This window comes from Cryptomeria japonica, chromosome 5 (assembly GCF_030272615.1).
Source record: "Cryptomeria japonica chromosome 5, Sugi_1.0, whole genome shotgun sequence".
NCBI classification, from domain to species: domain Eukaryota; kingdom Viridiplantae; phylum Streptophyta; class Pinopsida; order Cupressales; family Cupressaceae; genus Cryptomeria; species Cryptomeria japonica.
Genome location: NC_081409.1, coordinates 784630822 through 784644184, shown reverse-complemented (window position 1 = coordinate 784644184; position 13363 = coordinate 784630822). Strand labels below are relative to the sequence as shown.

At 35.0% G+C, this 13363-nt stretch overlaps 1 protein-coding gene across 3 annotated transcripts in view; it reads right to left on the bottom strand.

Annotated features, from left to right (window-relative positions):
- LOC131049196 (uncharacterized) overlaps positions 1 to 13363 on the bottom strand; it is a 127430-nt gene that overhangs the window by 41289 nt on the left and 72778 nt on the right. For all 3 annotated transcript variants that reach the window (XM_059221740.1, XM_057983228.2, XM_057983229.2), the window contains 2 exons: positions 6331 to 6390; positions 5999 to 6073 (listed from right to left, as the gene is read on the bottom strand). In XM_059221740.1, the coding sequence (XP_059077723.1) occupies positions 5999 to 6073; positions 6331 to 6390 (135 nt within the window). The remainder of the gene's footprint in view (positions 1 to 5998; positions 6074 to 6330; positions 6391 to 13363) is intronic.

Below are 13363 nucleotides of genomic sequence, written 5' to 3'. Positions count from 1 at the left end.
TCATATTATCAGATTAGTCTTGCAGAGATAAAGTAAATTCAAGGGTTTGAAGAAAAAAAATTGAATTCTTCAAAAGAAGCAGCTCCAAAATCCAATTTTCAGAAGAATTTGGATGAGAAATAAAATAAAATCAAGGGTTTGAAGCAAATAAGTTCAATATTTTCCTCAAATTCGCCATTGATAACAATTTGAAGGTGAAAATTCTACCTTGAACATCTCCAGAAGAAGGAATAAAGCAGATTCAAGAAAGAAGTTCGAATTCTTCTTGAAAATCACTCTCAAAGTCTGATTAGATTTTAGGAGGATTGGCCATATAAAGCAAATCTAAGGGTTTGAAAGAGGGTATTCAAGAAATATCCTCCAAATTCACCATTAACAGCAGATTGAAGGTTCGATGATAAGACAATAAAGCTCTTTATATCTTACCATATTCAGAAAGAATCACCATTGTTCATCCCTGAATCTGCTCAAGGAGAGAAAGATCAATCAAATCTGCACATGGCCGTTTTAAAAGTCTTTCAAATATGCACTTCACCTTGTCCAAAAGATTATCAAATCTGCCTTTGATGAGAAAACAAGACAAATTGGAGGAAGATACATATCAAAAACTCATCCAAAATCATTCAAGACAGCAAATTGAAAGTGGACTTGCCTAAGGAAGAATAAACTAGAAAGTAATTTGAATTCACATTGTCCAACTGCGGCTATCATGATCAGCAAGGAAATTTTTAATCATCTCCAAACCCGCCTTGGAAGAGGAAGATTGTTTCTATCTGATATACATGTGATAACCTTCCATGTTTGAAATGAAGCATGAACCAAAATCTGTCCAAAGATGTGGAAAGTCCGCCCTTTCATATCCAAGGAAGAAAGATATCCAAAATTTGCTGAGGAATAAGACATGTCCAAAAGATTTTGTCCAAAGAAACTAAGCACAAAATTTGTCGAATTAAATCAAGGGCAAATAAAAAATTGTCCAAGGATATGTGAACTTTGCCCTACCAAGAGGAAAGCCTTCGAGTATGCCAAACAATCCAAAGAATGAAATTTGTCCTTCCAAGAACAAGATGGCCTGACAAATTGGAAAACAATTTGTCCAATCATACTATTGAAGCCTGCCAAGATGACATGACAAAGAGCAAGAAAAATTGTCTGATTATATTTCCAAAATTTGCCAAAGACAAGGGGACATGTGACTGTCCGAACTTTTCCGATCCATCAAACATGAAGGATGATTGTTCAAGAATATTCCAAGTTCGAGGACAAGCCAATTGACATGAAGCATGCCAAGACATAAAGACTGACACAAATTTGTTCCAAGACACAAACCTTAATATGTCAGACACATTCAAGTTCCTGGTTTAAGACAGCCTAAGAGGGAGAAAACATAAATTGGCACATTCACAGTCAGGACATAAGACAGGTTTGAAAATTGTCCAAGCCTTTATCCAAGCAAGTTGATCAAACTCAGACATGAGTCTGTCCAAGGCATAAATGGAATATGTGAAGATGTCGGATCAGTGACCTCAAATTTGATCCATTAGACAAGAAGACAATCAAGCTGGCACGCTATGAGGAAAGACAAATTTTGATAAATTCACATGAAATCAGACCAACAATCAAGCAAGAAAATAAATTTGAAAAAGCACATGAAATCAAAGGTCAATCAAACGAACGGGTTGATAAAAGTTTGATACATGAAAAATGGCTAAGTGTGGAATTTTCCACAACCAAAAGAATCAAATTTTGACTAAATGTTGGAGAGGAAACAAAAAGAAAGAAGAAGAACAAAGAGGACAATAAAGAGGAGATGAATCAAATTCTTCTCCAAATTCAAGGCACTTGAAAGAGTCTCCAGTCATCAAGAAAGAAAAGTCTTCAGACTCAGCGAAAGTATGGAAAAAATTCCAGATTTCTTGAAGGATTTCATTTCTGAAGAGTCAAAGATAAGCTCCCATGTGCAACATAAATTGGCGGCATGAAGAGTATTCCAAACAAATTTCCATACGAACGAAAAAATTTCGGCACAAATTGGGGAATTCAAGTCAACCTGTCCAGGTTCATTGAACACACTACCTCTTAGCAGAAGAAGGGGGTGCAATCCTAAAAGATAGCATCTTGTGCCACTTGTCTATCATCCAACGGATATTTGATCTATTTTGGGAAACCCTAATTAGGGTTAGGTTGTTTTAATCTCAGTCGTTGATTAGAAATCAATCTTGGCCATTGAATTGTAATTGGGGAGCCTATAAATTGAGCTCACCCCTCATTTGTAAATCATGGGAGCATGTTGCAAAACATGTTGAGATAAGCGATTGTTGCTTAGGATTGCCAACATAATAAGTAATACATTGTTTGAATTGATGGTGATTATTTCCCTTATTTTGGAGTCTGCATGGTTCTTATCCCTCATCATAGTTTAGATTTTATTTCATGTATGTTAGATAAATGAAGGATTTGATAGTTTAGATTGGTGAAACTTTTTGCTCATACTTTTGTTGGATGGGTGATTTTCATTTTTGATGTGGATGCTTTACTTCTACTTTGAGTAATATTGTTCAATTGTTGGTATTATTCATAAGTGTGAAAATCTTGAGCACAACCTTAGAAGATTGCACATGCTTTGCGTAGTTGTCCTAAGTGTGGAGAAACAAAGTGTTGTTATTAGTTTCACCCAGTCTTTACCGTCTCCTAAATTCTTAGGAATAGATTAGAATTTCTAAAACTTATTTCCTTTTCAGTTTTCTTGAAGTCCATGATCCAAGTCCTAGATGATAGAGCTTCATTGTCTAAACCTCCATTGTGAATTGAACATGCCAAGCGTAAGTCCCTTTGTGTATTACCAGCATATCACAATGCCCATTGAGCTTATCCGCACGTCAAACCTGACAAAAGAAACCTTGGAATCGCCATATAGTCTTCTCGCAATCTTAGCATAAGTGGGTAGTTTTTCAAGAGAGGATAAAGTATCCTTAGGTATTTTATTCTAATGTTCGGTGTGATGTCCCCTTCTAGTTGACATCTGTCAGCTGAGTAGATTAGCCTATCACTGACCCTCGTAGGTTGATGAGGTTGGTTAGAGGGTCTCCCGAAGATTGATTCTTCATCTTCAGAGTGAGCATTACAGGACTGGCTTTCATTTGAGGTCTCCAGGACTCCGTTTGAGACACTTTCTATTTTTAGCAGTCCTGCTATTTTTAGCCAGTGGGTTGGGCAGTGGCAGAGTATGGCTTGGCAGTCTCCAGTTCTAACGGCAAGCAATTCTGATGGATACTTAGAGAGATATTAATATTTAATTACTTTAATTAAATATTAAATGGCAAACTTTACTGTTTTAATATTTTAGAGTCACTTTAAGTTATAAATTAAGTGAGGGTCTATTTCTCATCAGATGGGGCCACTTTTATATTAAACTGAAAAGAGATTTATTTTTTAAGTTTCAATAGTCAAAAATAAATATTAAAAGTTAAAACATCATTTAATGCCAAATTGTACTTTTCTTGGGAATACTGCCAAACCCTAAAGGGAAGAGATAAAAGAAGCTTTTAGGTCTTATTTTCATTATGTGAAGATTTGATATTGAGTTTGCTCTGAGGAGGCTTTTGCTTGAGGGTTTCAGCAGGGGTTTCTTCCTACAGATGATCTGAGAGTATCGGTACAAGGAAACGATGGATTTTTGTGCAACAGCATTAGAGGTTGTGAAATATCAATTGATTTTGCTTTCAGTTGGTTTTATCCAGGAACCAAGGTTGGGCAGATTAGAAAGGGTTTTTATTCATTTTATGCAAAGGATTGATTGCAGCCACAGAGTCAGAACAGAGGCAGAAAGGAGTGTGCTTACAGCTGGGTTTTCGGTGCATGCATGGCCTGCAGATCTGCCGTACCTTTCTTCCTTGAAAGGGTACGATTTTGTTGAAGGAGGAGTCCAAAAATTCCGACATAAATCCTAAAAGAGACGCCTAGCTGGTAGCTTCAGTTTGAGCTGCTAAACTCACCATTCCGGGTAGTTTGGACTGATAAATAATTTGCTGTCATTATTTACTGTTGTACGGCAGCAAGGACAAATAAGGGGTTTCATTAATTAGAGGTATTTGACAATAAATATTCCTGGTCTTGTCTGATTTCTTTATTAAAGGTGTTTATGCAAATTGGCTGTAATAAGGGTTTGATAATCCTGGTTTTAAGTTCAATTTATTTCCAGCTCTTTCCAATGTTGCTTTTTGCATACTATTTGTTCCAAACTAGCCTTGTTGTTAGAAATTGCAAAATACAAAACATAAAACGCTTCAGGTTCAACTAAACCTCCGTTGTCTGAGTTGAGAACCCTTGGTTGGTTCTTACAGTGGTATCAGAGCCATGCAACAAAATCCACTCCAGTTACCTCTGTGAGTATTGTTAAAATACCATAGGTTCTTACATTCGGTATATGATAAAACATACACCAACACTACCTAGGTGTAGAAGATTGGCAAATAGGTGGTAACATTCTTATTTCACAATCTAAATATGCCAAGAGTTTGCTCAACAAATTCAGAATGTCAAATTGTAAAATCTCGTCAACACCCATGGAGAAAGGGCTGAAATGTTCAACCAAAACTGACTGTTGACAATCAATGAGTCAGCATACAAACAAATAGCGAGGACTTTAATTTATCTTACAATCAATAGACCTGATTTGAGCTATTTTGTGAGTTTCATTTCTAGATTCATGATAGCATCCAAAGTAAAACATTACACCACAGTGAAGAGGTTGTTAAGATATGTGAAAAAGACACTTGACTTTGGCATTCAATATATCAGAAGAAAACATGCTAGGTTACTTGAGTTCACATATTCAAATTGGGGAGGTTTTGTAGAGGACAGAAAATCCACTTCCGGTTATGTTATCAAACTTGGCACAGGTGCAGTCACATGGACCAACAAGAAATGGCAAGCAGTAGCTCTATAGTTAGCTCCTTAAGGGCATTAATATTTAGATGGTAACTTGAAAAATATTACAAGAAGCCAAACAATGGAAGACCAAGAGTCACCTCTTAGAATTCCAACTTATGTGTCACTTTGGGGCTTTGAAATTAGGTTTCTACAATAAAAGAAATATCATTATGTTTGGATCTCAAATTAGAACTTTGATAACATAATGTTTGGATCTCAAATTTTAAAAAGTTACATCATACCCAAGCTTTCGGGATTTACACCAAGATCTCCATACCAAATTGTTTAGACCCTCTCACTCACATAGGTATATCCAAGTTTTGGGTGTTCACATAGGTGTTATGTTTCAACTCTATGTGTACTCTCGATTCCATGTACCATGTACTTTTGAGAAATACTAATTTTGAAAATATCCTAAATTTTATTTTTAAATTGCTCAATTTTGGTAGAGTTTTGTTGACAAGTCCAAGTTAGCTCGTCATATTGATCTTGTTGAGTCCAAAAAGATTTTCTCCAAAGCAATACATGCATGCATGTAAGAAAAAGCTTTTCTTGTCATGGTTAACTCCTAATTTTGTATTTATATAAGGATCACAACATTCAACTACAATGAAATGGCAGGATGAGTCAAAGGTTTACTAAGGATACAACCATAAGAAAAAGGGAATGCATAACAAGAATAGTTCAAATAGATTATGTATGAAAAAAGTAAATTCTTTTTTTATTGGTATCAGTGTGATTGTTTAAGAAAACTAATTAGATAGTATTTTTGAGGCTTAACCATGATATTCTCTTAATCTTGCTGCAAGAAGTTACCTGTTAGCTTGAAGGCTTTCTTTTAGCAACAATGTGATTTTGCAATATTTCTCAAATAAATTAGAAATAATTAACCAACTTTTTTAAAGTTATAACTAGAATCATAACTCTTAGTAAATCAAGGAATAAAAACGCGCAAATGTACATAAACAGTGTATCCAATAATGGCTGTCTTAAAGTGAGAGAGTATAAAAATTATGTCAAAAGGTTGCATAAGCTATACAATAAAAGAAGATGAGATAGAATGTACCTTTACCCAATTTGGAACCTTAGCTCCATCAACATTATCACAATACGGTAAGTATGGTTTAACATCAAGCACGGGCTGCAAAAAGTAATCGACTTCATCAATGTATATCATAGAAATATTCCTATAAATTTATCATTTATCCTCAAAAGAATGAAATAGCAATCATGAATCTCAGTACCAAAGAAAAGAGATTCTTCCCTGAGCAATCCACTGGCAACTATTTTGGTTTATCCTAAAAAGAGTAATGTGGATCTCTGCATTGTAAAATAAATATTTTTCCTAACCAAATCATTTTGAATATTTATATCAAAAACATAGTCAAATGTAGTTACCGTCCCATCAACCAGGTCAACACCAGAGAGCAACACCATACGCCCATGTACAGCTTCCACCTAGCAATACATTGTAAGTCAATCTCCTATCCATAAGGCTGATATATTGCATTTTTATTGTCTTCTTCACATATGCAAACGTTGCAAGCATATACATAAGGCAAAAACCAAATATAGATGAAAATAAGCATGCATCTATAAAGCAAAAAATAATTAAAAGGAAAAATAGAATGCATTGTGAATCTCTTTCTCAGACATAATTACATAGGAAAAAAAATGTCCATGAAAATATCAAAAATGTCACATGATTTATAAGCTAGTTAGTTAGACTGTTTAATGAAGTTGCAGGGATTAATGGATGTCCACAATGATTTGAGTTTCAGATATTACAAACTTTAATAGTTCTACATTTAATTTGCAATAGATTTCCTCATAATCCATTTCTGCTTATGTTTAAAGAAGACTCAAGTGCAAAATATAATAATATTAGATTACACAAAAAAAATTATGGATGCCTTCAATAACTCAGGTCCTCTATAGATCTTTAAGAATGGGATAGATATGTGATCTTTACAACACATCAAGCATTGCGATATTTTAAACATCTTACAATACAAATGCAAGGATTCTACATGTCCTACGAAACAACTAAAAACATTGTCTGATTCTGAACAATACTAAGACAATGATTAATATGCTGAATATTATTGCGACATATTTCACAAATGGATGACATATGCTACAGTGCAACTTGGGATTAAATATCCAACATTTTTGGGAGCACACATATTATATTAAACCATGTTAGCATTTTAATTTGTACCTTTTGGTACAACAAAACAGAACAGCATGTAAGGTGAAACCTTTATTCAAATTTGTAAGGCTCTGTTTTACAAAGATACAAGGAAATGATATATTTTCTTCATCAAGAAATTGAATAATAAAACCTAGAACTACTGGGGATTTCTCTTAGTTCAGAATCAGATATGCAAATTAAAGCAAAGTTATCTTGTTGTTTTCAAGTACAAGACAAGAGTTTATGATTTTCTTAATACAATAAACTTAAATGACAAGAAATACTAACACTTTTCAGCTAAATACAGGAACTAAAAAACACAAGTCCAACACAAGTATTGAATTGGTTTGAACAAAAGACATAATTCAATAAAAGGAATCAAGGAATTCCATGTGATGCCACAATCACCTGGATTGCTTTGAGTGTGCAGTAATACAAATTAGAAGTGAGATTTTCAGGCTAGGGCACAAAGAACTTCCGCACTTCTGCACAAGACGACATTTTATGATTTTGCGTAACACAATAAACTTAAATGACAGGAAACACACACTTTTCAGCAAATTACAGAAACTAAAAGACATGAGTCCAACACAATTATTCAATTGATTTGAACAAAATGCACACAATTCAATAAAAAGAATCAAGGAATTATGTAAAAGGCCACAATCACCTACTACATGGAGACCTACCACACTAAGCCTGCAAATTCAATAAAGAAATTTTATTTATCTATGCACCAGATACACAAGATTTCACAAAAGACTCTAGGCATACCGAACTCTGTTGAAAATTGAAGCACAAATGACACTTGTTCATAAGTGTTTACAAAGTTTTGCATGAAATATAATAAAATTTAACTAAATTACCTCTGCTATCTAAAATTTGTTTGCACACAAAGCAAGCACAAAATACACATACCCCTTTAATAAATATAACTAAAATCGGAACTTTACAAATATTTCTGATAAGTGCATTTGCAATAAAAAAATAAGCCTTCCACAAGGTCAGTTAAACATATCATATCCACAAATAATTTAATAAATGATCTAAACACTTCACTAAAATAGCACTCCAAAGATAGAAGACATTCCAAAAAGAATATACAGATAAAAATAGCTATTCTGAAGTACTTCTAGATTCTCCTGGTGCAGCAATAACAATAGCAGCATCCTCTTAAGTGTGTCAATGAAGCTCTAAATTTGTGATTCATCAGGTCATGGAAGGAATCCGTTTAAATCATCTGCACATTGAATGTAAGATTGCTGTAGGTGACTGCCAATCAATCTCAGCTACCTCCTGAACATCCTCAATGCTTCAAGCAATGGAGGATATTATGGTTACATTCTCATTCCTTGTTGTTAGTCTTACGGAAAATTTAAAGTTATGTGTCAGAATATTTGTGTTGTTAGTCTATGTCATTATGTATTCCTAGCAAAGTATGATTGGATATTTGGGTGCTCATCATGACATAAATGGAAATCAAAACAACCAAATGAATCAGTTCTGTTTGCAGAAGACAGAACTTTAGTTTTAAAGTCTGAAATTCTTTAGCAGACATGCCAGAAAAAAAACCTATTCAAGTAAGAAAACGAATTCTCTTTAGTAGACGTGTGCCTAATAGAGAATAAACTAGCATTTCAAATTGAAGTCCAAAATCCCATTCTCAAGTCAAAATCAAATTTATATAGGCGCATGCCACTCTTAGTAAAACAGCTGTTTCAAACCAACGTTGCAGAAACCTGTGAGTAATTGCTAAACACAAAAGTACTCGCATGTCCGGTGGCTGGGGCAAGTTAATCGCTATGAAACTTGCCATTAAGTTTCCTTAGAACTTGCAGCACTATTTAACAAAAAACTTGCTGTAAATCACAAGTAAAATACCTAAAACTCAGCAAATAAAATAAATTGACAAATCACATTTTAATTTCAAGGATTTTATTGAATTTCAGAGGACATTTTAGACAAAAGGCATGCAAATGTAAAATCGCAACTGCAGGAAGGTACACGATGCTGCAAAAGAGGGTATTTCAGTGAAAAAACTCTAGGTCTGAGGTTTTATTTCATTTTTATTGACTAACTTCAAAATGGTCTTATTTAGATACTCCAGTATGAGGCCCCAATAGCTATGCTTGGATAAAGCCTGGTGCTAAAACACAACTAAGTAGGACATAGGAACAAGATTTGTTGAATTAAAACAATTCCCTTAATTTGAGATACTCCAACTACATTTCAACCAGGAGTATGTGTAGGTTAATGTGTTTTACCTCAAATTGAATCATGCTCACTGTTCAAAATAGTATTGGCATTGATGTGAAAGGAAAACTACAGTCAGGATTAAGACAAAGAGTCATTGATGTCAAAGGAAAGTAATGGATGTCAAAGAAAGGAAGAAGAAAATCAATGAAGGCCAAAGGCCACATATCACTTCATTTGGATCATCAAAGAATGACAAAGGATGGCCAACTTCATTTATGGCAGTACTCTAATATATTCTAATTTGTGGCAAAGAAGAGTTAAACATATTGTTGTTGTCAAAGAAGAAAATGTAAGACTTGATAAGTAATTATCAATGGGAAATTAAACAGTTATCACTTGGTAAGGCCAACCCCATTATTACTCTAATATTGATCATTTCATGGAGTTGTTGATGTGTGTTTTATGCACATAACATTCAGAATAAAATACCAAAGCACTTTACCCTCTCTTGAACAAAATCACCTCAGATGCTAAGGATAAGATCAACTAAAATGATTCCAAGGTTTCTATAGGCAGGTCTTGACGATTGGGTAGCTCAATGGTCGATGTGAATTGTTGTTTTCACTTGGGGACTTGCACAATTGTTTGAATTATCTTTCATTTATCATGATATGGAATGGGTGTGCTAATAACTTAGGATATGGCAATGTAGTTCTAGACTCGAGACTTATTAAAAAATGGCAAAAAAGGGAATATGGTTCAAGAAATCTATTCTAAGCCTAGGAATGTAGGAAATGATGAACAAATTTAGTGGAATCAAACTAGGCAAGCTCTCAGCATCAAGTCAAACAGATTTTGACATGAGCTTAGTGCAATCATCTAGGGTATACTTCATAGATTTTCAAACTATTACCATCAAGCATTGAGACCATCCAAGTTGATGCACAACAATGGATATGTAATAATCGAAGTTAAGTTTGCATAAATTTACAGTTGACCACGCAAGGCACACTTACAATCAGCAAGAGGCTAGTGGTATGGATTAATAGATTCCACACAAATATACTCAACAATTCTTTCATTAAATCTAACAAACATGAAAGCAAATTTTAATCTAAAATTCTAATCTAACTTGGAAGAATTGAGAACCTTGAATGCAAGACAACACTTGAAAGACAAAATCACCATCAAGTCGAACAATGATTTATATTCAAAAAGCTGCAGCATATACCAACAATTCTACAAAAACTCTCTTACAAATGAGAGGCATTGAGGTATATATAGAGTCTCATACAAAATGGATGGCCAAGATTAAAACTAAATCAAGGGCCAAGATCATGCCAACAAAACCCTAGAATTGCCCTAATTAGGTTTACATCAAAAATGGAGCCACCAACATATGGCCCAATAGAAATACACCTAGTCATCAAATAAGGAATCTTCTAGAAGATTTCATCTTGTATCTCTCTCTCTCCTAGCATACTCCAAGAATCTAGCCAATACGGAATCTAACTCCTCCATGGAAATGTATCAATCACGTCCAAAGCATCCGAGCAAGCATCCAAAGAGACCAAGTCATCTATCTGACTGTTCTTCAAAGAGTCCAACTGATTGAAATATATGAATTTTATTTTGTCACTTAATTCCGCTAAGTGTGAACCACTGGCCTCACTGACACCAACCCCTAATAACTCCTCAATTGAGGCAAGGATCTTCAACTGAATATCATGAATTGGTCCTTCCATCTCTACACAGCTCAATTGTGCGCTCTCATAAGTTGATTTCTTCATGGCTAATGAACAATACCAGCCATGGAAATTGTATCTATCTCCAGTGTGCACAACATTCTCCCTAACTAATGTGGACTTAGGAATCTTCTTCAAAGCTCTAAGGCATGGAATAGTCTTCTCCTGAATAGGTTGGAATTCTTCCAAAACTCCCTCCAAATACGATATTCTGAATATGAGCCATGTTGTCTTGTCAAATGCCTGGACGAATTGAGTAAGGAAATCATCCGCTGTCTCTTTGTATTTTCAATCCATTTCTCCACCTCCGAGAGTGTATCTCTCGCTACCTCATAATGTGAATGTAGTCCATGATCAATTGCAATAGGGGAAATAAGGTTGGGATTCTCACGCCTTATCCCTGCAATGTACACTCTAAGTCTGATATTCTCTTCTTCATACTTCTCTGTTTTCTCTATCTCTCTATCCAATCTCACACTAATTGCCTTGAGGTTATCACCAACCTCCTAAAATTCTTGCTCTCTTGTGGTACGGCCAAGGGCAACTAAAGCAATCTGGAAATCCATGGGAGTAGCAATGTCCACCTTCACACCTCCAATAGGAACAGTCACTTGCGCAATCCACATTCCTGTCTCATCTCTAGCTATGTGTGACAAAATCTCAGCTCTCTTAGGTTCTTTCTCCTTATTGTTCCTAGCTTCATCAATAGGCTGTGCCTCTATCATCTTCTTACTTTTCTCCATACTCTTCATTAGCCAATAAGGAATAGCGGCCATCTCCATACCATCATCGAGACACATCTCTCAATCAAGCCCTCTCAATGTCAAGATAGCATCATCATCATCATCATCATCATCAGGATTATCCCTGGTCAAATCATATACATTCTTTCCCAAACTAACCTCCAAAAGGACAGTAGGGGATCCCGGCTGATCATCATCCTCATTAGGTGGAGCAAATGTCGTTGTGGCATGTAAATCCTGAATATTCTCTGGTAGTATCAGAATGTTGGAACATTGCTCAGTTCCTTTGTTTTGTTCTGGCACTTCAACTTCCTTGATTGATGAGACACTGAGGAGTGGTGAAGGATTGATAGCTGAAGGAATGCTCAGTCCCTTTGTTTTGTTCTGGCACTTCAACTTCCTTGATTGATGAGACACTGAGGGGTGGTGAAGGATTGATAGCTGAAGGAATATATATAAAGAATACTCAAAAAAAGAAAAAAGAAAAAAAGGAAAGAAGAATACTCAAAAAGAAGAAAAATGATAAATCAGTTATATGAAGAGCATACTTCTAAAGTATAAAAGCCGAAAATATGAATAATCTGATATATAACAGCAGATATATGAACATGGCATATGCAGAATTGAAAATAGAATAATGGAGCAAATTTCCAAGTGCAAGTGCAGAATAGAAGATCAAATAAAGGAAGAGAATATAAAGTGAAGGAGAACTGTGTTGAATGATACAGATAAATCATATACAGCAGCAGAGATATAACATGCTGCTGTGAAAAAGATATATGCAGATCTAAAAGAGGTATAGGCAAACTTGAAAAAGATTGCATCAAGTTTGTGTTTGAGGATATGTATAATCAGATTTTATGAAGGCATATAAAAAGTTTGTCATCCACTGAAGAAGACATATTTTGAGAAGGAGAATGCTTACTCATTTGGAAGTTGGTGTTTCCCAAAAAGAAAGATTGGTGTCTCTTGCTGAGTTGGTGCTCAATTGTGGAGATTGGTGTCTCTAGTGAGTTGGTGCCTACAAATCATTGAAGAGGATTGGTGTCTCCTATAGGTTGACGTCTACAAATCATTCGAGAGGGGATCGGTATCTCCTCTGGATAGTTGATAGATTTTATGTGAATAAGGGTTTCCATGTAAATCATGTGCTCTTCTTGTGTTGCATAGTTGATAGATTTTATGTGAATAATGTTGTGCAATCGATATTATTGCGCTTGTTAGTTTGAAAAAGTAAAACTTGTCTTATACTGATTCACACACCCCTCTCTCAGTAAAAGTGCATTCTCATCACTCAAACTCCTATAAGATTCACACTTTATTTATATTCTCCTACTCAGTTCCTTCATCAGATAACTGCATGATCTTGTTGGCATCAACTGATATTTTGTGCCTAGCATAGGCTGATGTGGTTTCCTTGACTGTGTGACAACAAATTACAAAATACAAACAAACACAAAAATTACAAGTCATTATTGGATCATAGATCTCTAGTTCATAAACTAGAAAATTAATGTTAATTAATTTGTTTGCCTCAGACTTCCCCTATGCCA